The 10,249-nt window shown below is 43.3% G+C and overlaps 1 protein-coding gene across 2 annotated transcripts in view; it reads left to right on the top strand.

Moving 5' to 3' along the window:
- Positions 1-5,653: 5,653 nt before the first annotated feature.
- The window catches only part of gabrr2a (gamma-aminobutyric acid type A receptor subunit rho2a), a 40,646-nt gene continuing 36,050 nt past the window's right edge, over positions 5,654-10,249 (top strand). Inside the window, exons 1-2 of one of the 2 annotated variants that reach the window (XM_071520592.1) lie at positions 5,654-5,768; positions 7,458-7,568. In XM_071520592.1, the coding sequence (XP_071376693.1) occupies positions 5,654-5,768; positions 7,458-7,568 (226 nt within the window). Of the gene's footprint in view, positions 5,776-7,457; positions 7,569-10,249 lie in introns of both variants that reach the window. The other variant, XM_071520591.1, reaches the window with a different exon arrangement.

Raw genomic sequence — 10,249 nt, 5'->3', positions numbered from 1 at the left:
ACAAGTTGCTACTAATACTATTTTCACAACCTAAACATTTTTATTACTAGACATGTTTCCCCAATTATCTCCGGCTCCAGCAAAGTTCCTCTATAGTGAATGTCTGTAACTGTTATGAAAAAAAAAAAAAATTCATTCAATTTCCCCCATAGTCGTATAATTCTTGTACATTTCTGCCTCGCTTGACTGAAGCCACACAGTATAGACCAGCTTCATGAATATGCATGTTGTGGTGCTGTAGCCATCTGTTCTAAACATTATGAATCATCATACTATAAAGCGAGGAATCTCTGTCTGTATGTGTGTCCTTTGCATATTTCGAGAACCGTTCGTCCGATCTACTTCACACTTGGCGGGTGTGTTGCTGGGGACCCAAGGACATGGAGTGTTGGATTATTTATTTTTTTTTTAATTAATGTTTTATTAATGTTTCTGGTCAGACATTTACATTGAGATAACAGTTACATTATTACAATTACACGAATGACATATGTCTTCTTACAGGGTCTGTCCGGTCTTTTTTTTTTTTTAACAACTAAAAGAAAAAAGTCTGCCGTCCAGCAATAACATTCAAATCTAGCCAGACAAACAACACAGAGCGTCAAAATGAAGACAAAAAAAAAACAAAAACACAACACCCTAGGAAATCTACATAGCATAAAAAGCACGTACCTGGTCCAAATATAAATTATGCTAAGGTAGGTAGCATCAAACTTTTATATCCAACAGTTGGGCAAGGAATGGGCCCCATACTTCATTAAACAGCTCTTCCCTTCCAGCCACTCTATAAGTAACCCGCTCATAACTTGCCATTGTACTTAATACCTCTATCCATTCTTTAAAAGTGGATAAGGTGGAAGATTTCCAGTGGTAGAGTTATCCTACATCCTGTTATCACAGCTAAGTGACACCATGATTTCTGGCGTTTTGACATTTCAACCTTGCCTGGTAGTAATCCCAAGAGACATATTGTGGGATTTTTGATCAAGTGTATTCCAAACATCTTATTCAAGAAAGAAATGATGTCATCCCACATGTTGTCTGTTTTGTCACAATCGTATAACGTATGCACCGGAGTTCCCACCTTTCTATTACATCTCCAACATGTATCACTGTTTCTAAGTTTAAGCCTTGCTAATTTGGAAGGAGTCCAGTAGGATCTATTTAATATCTTGGGTTTTAATATCACGTGAATAACAATACCATGATGCAAAGAGTTTTTTCCAGTTATCTTCTGAAAACTCCTGATCCAGGTCCCTTTCCCAGCATCATTTTAGACCATCCAATTTTGGCAATTGTGTACTTCTAATAGCGACACGTTCAATATTAATAAACTTTGAATAAACAAGCGAACAGCGCTCTGTGCAGCAGCGGGGCTCAAAGCAAAATGTCATTGCACTAGTGACATTTAATGTTAATACCAGTTCACTAAAATAGTGTTCTATTCACGCAGAACACTATTTTGACAAAAGTGAACCTGCCACTCTATGTTAGTCAATAGCTGACAGAATTTGGCTCTGAGTGTTTTTTCAACAAAAGAAAAAAATGGCCTTCATGATTAATAATTTCAGAATCCAAAGAGTGGTTTCTTCTTTCAGTTCTAGACGAGTGCCTTTTCAAATGGCCGTGTATGAAAAACTTTTTGTGAATATTTTTATTGATTTTCCAAGTTTTCATCCCACAGGATAAAAGTAAAAGTTACAAAACATGTATATTTGACTTCAGTTCACCTACTCATACCCCAAATACAAAGAAGCACTATTCATCAAATATGATGACAAATTGACTGAAATCAAGGAGTTCCTGTACAGAGTCATAAAAATCCAGAAAGGGCCTCCATGTCTTAACAAAGGTTTGAAAGGAGCCTTTGAGAGTGTATTTAATTTTTTTCTTTTCTTTCTTTTTCGCTTTAAGAAATACATAACATCTTTGACCCAATGAGAGGAGGACGGAGGGACGCGCTGCTTCCATTTTAAGAGGATCAAACGTCTCGCAAGGAGTGCAGCGAAAGCTATGAGCGCATAGGCTTTATTTGGTAGGAGAGCGCGGGATTCCTTTGATGTTAAACCAAAGAGGGCACAGGCTGGGTCAGGGTCAAATTGGATTTCAAACATCTCACTAAAAGCTTTAAATATACTTATCCAGAAGGTGGAGAGATTCGGACATAGCCAGAACATGTGCGTTAAGTCTGCTGGCTGGCCTCTACATGGAGGGCATGACGGATCAGTGTTCGGATAAAACCGTCTATGAAAATTTGAGGCTGCAGTACGTCAGCCACTGTGCCAAATTGGCAGAAAGGTTTGGATATGGGGCTAGCGAATTCATATGCATATTAGTGCATGACGCCATCTGGAGACTTCTAGCAACTTTTTGGGCAGCCAATAGCTACTTTCCCCGGGAAAGTTGGTAACAACGCATCCATGGCAGCTAGCTAACGTTAGCATAAAATGCAACATGGGTAGTAGTTTAGCCAAGCTCAGCAAGCATGATAGCTCGCAAAACGAAACACGTTTAGCTCTATCTAAGCCTATGTATCTGTAAGTATCAAAAGCAAAATGACAGACAGAATAGTCACAGCCAAAAGATACGTGATAGTATTTTAAGCTACTATGTAACTGTGTGGTAGTTGCTGTCAGCTAGCAATGCTAACGTAAAGAGTTGTCAAATATGTGGGTAAAGCTGCAACAATTAATCGATTAGTTGTCAACTATTAAATTAATCGCCAACTATTTTGATAATCGATTAATCGGTTTGAGTAATTTTTAAAAAAAATAAGTCAAAATTCTCTGATTCCAGCTTCTTAAATGTGAATATTTTCTGGTTTCTTTACTCCTCTATGACAGTAAACTGAATATCTTTGGGTTGTGGACAAAACAAGACATTTGAGGACGTCATCTTGGGCTTTGGGAAACACTGATCCACATTTTTCACCATTTTCTGACATTTTATAGAACAAACAACTAATCGATTAATCGAGAAAATAATCGACAGATTAATCGACAATGAAAATAATCGTTAGTTGCAGCCCTAATGCGGGTAAAACAATAAAAGGCAGTAAGGAACATAATTGAATGCGCTTACATTATACTTAAATTGGAAAAACGATGACAAATCTCAGAAACCAGTGAAATGTAGTTTCAGCTGGTGTTTGTATCCCCTAAAAAAATGTGTTTCTCTTCTCGCCGGTGTGTTTGTGTTTTGCCACTGCACAAGGAAATCATCACGGGGGACACGCAATTAATAACTCCTAGACTCATTGCTAATAATTGTTTTTAAAATGTTTTTGAAAAGCCAGCGATAGGAAAACAAAAATTGTAACGATTTTGTTCTTTTCTTAATTCCCTGACGTGAAATGTGAAGTGGGCCAAGGGAAACACATTTTTTTTTTAGAAAATAGTTTTGGCACAACATCGGTCCATCGGTGACTAAAGAGTTGCAACAACATGGACAGGTTTCTGGCACAGCTTACAATTGATGCAAATAAAGTCACATTTTCCCAATAGAGAAGAGTAAGCTAGCTAATTAGAGCAGGGATCCAACAGAAACATCAAACAAGTAAAGAGGTAATATATCCCCATGCTAAATACTGGAATAATAATACAGCTTTGTCATTTGCTTGTTTGCCTTGAGAATGAGGCTTTTCAGCATTCTGAGCTGAAATGTGTTGAGACTAGGGCTGGGCAATATATCGATATTATATCGATATCGTGATATGAGACTAGATATCGTCTTAGATTTTGGATATGGTAATATCGTGATATGGCATAAGTGTCTTTTCCTGGTTTTAAAGGCTGCATTACAGTAAAGTGATGTCATTTTCTGAACTTACCAGACTGTTCTAACTGTTCTATTATTTGCCTTTACCCACTTAGTCATTATATCCACATTACTGATGATTATTTATCAAAAATCTCATTGTGCAAATATTTCGCGAAAGCACCAATAGTCATCCCTACAATATTGTGGCAATATCGATATCGAGGTATTTGGTCAAAAATATCGTGATATTTGATTTTGTCCATATCGCCCAGCCCTAGTTGAGACGCTGGTCACTCGCTCAGAGCAGCATCCTCCATTGTTAAGCAGTTGAAAATACCAATAGGTAGGATGGGGGGTGGGTGGGGTGGGGGTATTGATCAATGACCCTATCAACCCTCCCGCGATGTTACTTATTGCACCCTTAAATTCAGTCCACTGAAGCCATGAAGCATCTCCTGTCACACACAAAGCAGATAATCCAAGTTCACAGATCTTCATCTTTCCAGCCAGAGGACCCTTATATTTGACAGTAGGCGAAGGAAGGCCTGGGCACTGGACGCATTGCAGCTAAATTAACCAGCAGGGTTTATCCCATTTTAATATGGAGATGCCAGCCCCTGAAAATTTTTACATAATACATCCCATCCCTTGGCGGCACTGGCAAGAGGCCAGATCACGCAGCGGCTGGCTGAGGGGAAAGAGCTGTGCCCGGCGAGCTGCAGCCAAATCCAGGATAAGCTGCGTTTTTCCTCCCGAGGCTACGCGTAGTGCTGGGTGCTGGGTGGGTGAGTGGGTGAGTGGGTGCTGGCCGAGGGAGTGGGTGCTGGCTGAAAAAGGGGGGGGGGCGGTGGGGGGTGACTCATCAAAGTGGAGGAACATCTGGTGGAGGTGGAGGTTCTCTACTGTGCTGCTGGCCCATCTGGGTGCTGTTGGGGGGATAGGAAGAGGGAGGGGGGGAGGGGGTGGGTGCCGAGAGACAGGGAGCGGGCTCACCCACTGGGCTGTGCTCCTTCTGGCGTGGCATGGCTTTTAGCTGAGAGACGACCGACCGTGTCTAAAAGTCAAGTGTCGGCGCACGCATGTGAAAATAGTGCGAGTGAGTGCAACAGGTTGATGGAATGTGATATGTGATATGCGAACGGGCAATTGCATGGATTTCTTTTTTTTTTTTTTTTTTTTGGTGTGTTTGCCCTGCAGCATCTGATGCTCATCTTCAACCTAAATGTCAAATCAAGGGAAGCATAGGCGTCGATTTTAGAGCGGAGACAGGGGGAGGATGAATTGATCACTTTTCTCATGTGAAGAAATGATCTTTGATGATCTTTTTCTTTCAATCTTGCTGATGAACCAGGGGGGGGAAACGGAGTTGCATTGAAGCCGCTATGCCACTGTGCCCATGCAGTAGTATGTCATGTGTGATTTTGATCCAGAGTGTGTGTGTGTGTGTGTGTGTGCCCCCCCCCCCACCCCCCCTAAATTGAAATGCAACCTAACGCCCTGGCAAAGGTTTTTATTTACTGGAGGGAGGAATAATAATCTGCCTCTCCGAGTGTTGTGTCATAGGAGGCTGCAAATAATCCCGTTTTTTTTTTTTCTGAGCATGTAGGTTACAGATGTTGAGACTCTCTCTCTCTCTCTCCCCCCCCCCCCCCCCCCTCTCTCTCCCTCTCTCTCCTCTCTCCTCTCTCTCTCTCTCTCTCACTCGATCGGTAGAGAGTTTTTTTTTTTTTCCATCCGCAGCCCGGGCACAGACCGCGCGGATATGCCATGACCGAGGACGCGTCCATCCACCCGCTGAGAGGAAGAAGATGCGCCGCCGCTGCTTGGGACCGGGTCGACACGGACTGAGAGGGGCTTCTGTCGAGGGACTCACCTGTGGACCTGCGCGATCACGATGCCTTATTTGACCAAGCCGCTCGTTTTACTCCTGTGTCTGCTCGTTGCCGGGGAATGCCGTAAGCACAGCCGCCGCGTACGGAGATGGACCGGTGCCGTGGAAACCCAAAAGCATGGCACGTAAGTAGAGGGAATAAATCCGGTCTAACTGCTCGAAACACGGAGAAGGAGTTTGGCTACTTAGTTGGACCTTAAACCGACCGGTGTAGATTATTTAATAATCAGCATCACCGGTAACGAATTTTTTTGACTGTTAGGGATGTAGAGACGCTTGTTGTGACGCTGCCGCCCGCCGCTGGTGAGTAGACATTCATTAGACCGGGAGCCTGAACTCGGTCCAGGGACACTCGGGGAGGGGTGCTTGAGGGGGGTTCCAGGGGGTCCTTGAGGGGGGGTTCCAGGGGGTCCTTGAGGGGGTTCCAGGTGGTTCTTGAGCACATTTACAACAGTCCTTCCGAGTGTTCCAGCGGCCCTTGAGAGTGCCTTTGGGGGTCTTTGAGGGGGGTTCCAGGAGTCCTCAGCCAAATGAGGAATGATTTAATTTCACTATGATTAATTCACTAGAATCCCAATTAGAGAGAGAATATATAAGAATGATTATTATAGCAGATATCTCTCTCACCACTATTATCTCCTCCCCACAGTGTAGAGAGCTCTAGAGTTCAATACTAAATCAACGACTACAATTTTCCTATATCGGTCCCTGGGATAAAATCCGATCAAATGTTAGGGAGGGGATGATATATCGAAATTCAATGTATCGCAATACAAAAATGTGACAATACATATTGTGGGGGCAGAAAAATGAATCGCAATATCATCTTCATGTTATTCTGCTGTAGTAATCGACCATCACAATTTCACAAGCTCTCCACCCAAATTATATTATTGTCATTTTGTAATGACATTTTTAAATTGTTTATATTCTAGCGAGCCAATGGCATCGCTGGAAAGATTTGTGGCTCAGAAATAAATAGAATTCTGCACAGTCAGAATTTGCTGTCATTGAACTTTTTATTAATTACATCGTATCGTGGTTGTATCCAATTGTACAGTGAGAAAAGCATATCGGTATATTTGGGCTCTGTGACATGAAAAGCACCGTATTCACCTAAAAAATTTACAATGGGGGGGGGGATCACAGACAGAGACAGAGACTAATCACCTAATTCCGCCCCTCCCTCCACACACACACACACACACACACACAAGGATCAATAGAGTTTCACATCTGGTTATATATATAGTTTATCTGAGGTCGCTGGTAGAGAAACCCTATATCTGTCTATCCAGGGCACGCCTTATAGCCACGTGCCCGGGCCACGTTGAGTCCATCTGTCCTCAGAGGTGATTTAGCGCAGCGTGTGCCCCCCCCCCATCCCCCCCCACCCCCATACCACCCCACCACACACACACACCACAACACACATCTTTGACAATTTTCACAGCATGGAATTATATCCAAATCAGGGTGAAATTTCAGGAGCTACATGTCTGTAATCAGAGTGCCTGATTTGCATGAAGACAGACACTTGCTCTCAAAAATCCCCTGACAGACCAATTTTATCATGATGTGACGATTCGTTTCTGCGCGATCAAATGAATTATGTATCGACTTATGGGCACGGAACCTTTCCCGAAAACCCCAAAACGTGATGACAGGTGAAGAGGGTGAAAGCTTGTATCGGCTGTGTGCTGAAGCTCCCGACGCGTCTCGTTATCCGCAGGCATCCCGGGCTCCTCGAAGCCACTTTTGGGAATTCAAAAACACCTCTGACCGGTGTTCTGCTGTTCTTCTTCTTCCAGCTCCTTGACGAAGAAGCCTCCAGATGTGACCAAGTCTCGCAAACCGAAGACAGAGCATCTCCTGAAAGTAGATGATCACGATTTCACGATGAGGCCAGCGTTTGGAGGTAGGTGTGCAGTGTGGACGTCTGTTTTTTTCTTTCTGTTTTTTTTCCCCCCCCTTGCGTCATCACTCACACACGCGTGCATGCAGGCAGGCAGGCAGGTATTTGTTCGTGCCCACACAACACACACACACACAAATCAAGCTTGCCAGTTCACTCTTCTCCTTGCTGATGGCTCATTTTGCAATACATTTTGCTAATTTTACACGTCGGAAGTTTCCATTAGCACGGATCCACCAAGCATTCTTTGCTTCTACTGTAGAATAATATCGTTTTCAGTCCTTCCTAATTGCTCGTCAGAGAAGTGGAGGCTTCAGCTTACGCCAGATTTGACGATAGGGAACTTCACGCAAAGGCTTGAACGAAGAAAGGAATGGAGAAAAGAGGGAAGGAGTCAGAGGCTCCGGAGTAGTTGACCTGAGTGAGCTGCAGTTCCGCCTGTCTTTTCTCCCTCGAGCCAAAAAAAAAAAAAAAAAAACCCAATTGCATGTCAGCACTTATAGCACTAGCCTCATGTCTCATAAATGATTGGTCTTTGCTGTCCAGAACCTCTGATATGTAGGGCGCTTTGATGTTAAACCAAATCAGAGTAGCCACCTCTCTCCTGGAATCAAGGGGGGAATTCTTTCAAACCATGAAGCATCTTCTAGCCTATACCACTGACATCAATCCTGCTGCAAATCCTGGATTGCAAAGACACGTTTGTGTTATGTTGGACCGAAAGAAAAAACGGATCTAGTGCTTTTTTTTTCCAGTCTGGCAATATCACTAATCTGCAATTTGGAAGAGAAATAAGATAGGAAAAGGTTTTTGGTTGATTTTGTGGCACAGCGGATGCATGAGGCAGCAAGAAGTTCTTCCCCCCAAGTTTGAAAGTGAAGCAAGCTCATCGGAGTCATTGTACGATGGAAAAGACTGCCGTTCACCAGACACCTCGCACACTGGTGTTCAAGCTGTGCGCCCCGACTTCTCCTCAACACGCGGGTGAAATCTAAAGATAGAGCTTTATCACTGGAAGAGTTCAGAAGGAAAGCAGCTCTAGGCTAGGTCTTTGTTGGTATGCTTAAAAGTCCGTGTCCCCGCTGAGCAATCGACTGAAACTTGTAGGATCGGTGCAAAACACAGCTGAGCTTTCTTAATGATGTTTGGATTCTGCGCTAAGATACACCCACGTCCCACAAAAAGAAAAAAAAAATACAGGAGAAGGGGGAAATAAGGAACAACTCCTCTTCTGATTGATGTTCTTCCTCTGAAGTTCTATCTTGTTGCGAGCAGATGATGAAAGCGTCTTTTAGGGGGGGGGGGGTAGCTTCTCCGTTAGAAGGATTGTTACTTTGGGGAAAGGCAGAGCATGTAGCAGGAGGTCATGGTGGAAATGTGACTAAAAATAGCCTGGGTACAATCACACAGTCCCAGTAGAGGGTACATGGCTCTAGTCGCATTAGTATAGAGAGGCTCATACTCCACTACTCCCCCCCCCCCCCCCCCCCCCCAAAAAAAAAAAGGGGTTATCTGCAAGAGGTTTCAAAGTACGACTGTGGTGGAAGGATTTTCAAGTCTCTCTCAAGCCTCACCTTGCTTCGGATCCTAGAAGGGTGTAGAAAGTTCCGGCGTAAAATCTTTTGTGGCGAAGGAAAGAGTCGCAAGGCACTCATCAAGCAAAAACCTAAATGGGATTTATTTAGTGGCTAGTTCAAAAGAACATATAAAATCGACTCCAAACCATGTTAATTTTAGCTTTTTTTGGGGGAATTTCGGAAGGGAAATTAGGAAAGCTAAGCTGAGCTATAAAGACAAAGTAGAGAATGAACTAAGCAAAGGAAACTCACGTTCTGCATGGGAGGGTATTATGTCAATGGTGGGGATGGAGAACAAAGGGAAGGAAGCTATAATATCTGATAAAGCTGATGGGCTGCTGGCTGAAGATCTGAATCCGTTTTATTCACGTTTTGATGTGCATGATTTTAAAGATGAACACCCTGCTTTTAGAAGTAATGCTGGAGCCTCTAATAGTAGTATTGTTATTGATGAGGAGGAAGCGCTGAAATCTCTCTTGCAGACTAAGGAGAGGAAAAGTCCTGGCCCTGACGGCATTGGTGGCAGGCTACTAAAAAACTGTGCCAGGCAACTATGTGGCATCCTGTGTTTTATATCCCAAAAATGTGGAAGGACTCTATTGTAGTTCCAGTTGCCAAAGTTACGGCTCCTAAATCATTAAATGACTATCGCCCCGTGGCCCTTACTTCCCTGACTATGAAGCCATGACTGATGACAAACTCAATCCCTTATAGTTTGCTTACAGAGCTAAGAGGGGGGTTGAGCAGTGGTTCTCATCGTGGGGTCCGGGGACCACCAGGGGTCCTTGAGGGGGTTCCAGGGGGTCCCCAGCAAATTGATGAATTATTAAACTTCACCATTATTTCATTTACAAGAAGTGAACACAAATAGAGAATGTAGAAGAATTACTGTTCTGATCATAGTTTCTCTGTTATCTCTCTACCTACAACACAGATAGTCATGGAATTCTGGACAAAATCATATCTAACAATAAAAATAGTCTCAGATTTGGTTTGAGAGATAGAATCTCATTAAATGGGGGTCCGTGGCCCTAATGTGGACTAAATTAGGGGTCCTCGATATGAAAAAGGTTGAGAATCACTGGGTAGAGGATGCCACCATTACCC

This window comes from Centroberyx affinis, unplaced genomic scaffold (assembly GCF_046629955.1).
Source record: "Centroberyx affinis isolate AG114_WGS23_722 - 3 ecotype Tasmania unplaced genomic scaffold, CSIRO-AGI_Caff_v1 ptg000812l_1, whole genome shotgun sequence".
NCBI classification, from domain to species: domain Eukaryota; kingdom Metazoa; phylum Chordata; class Actinopteri; order Beryciformes; family Berycidae; genus Centroberyx; species Centroberyx affinis.
This window is presented reverse-complemented; position numbering and strand designations above follow the sequence as displayed.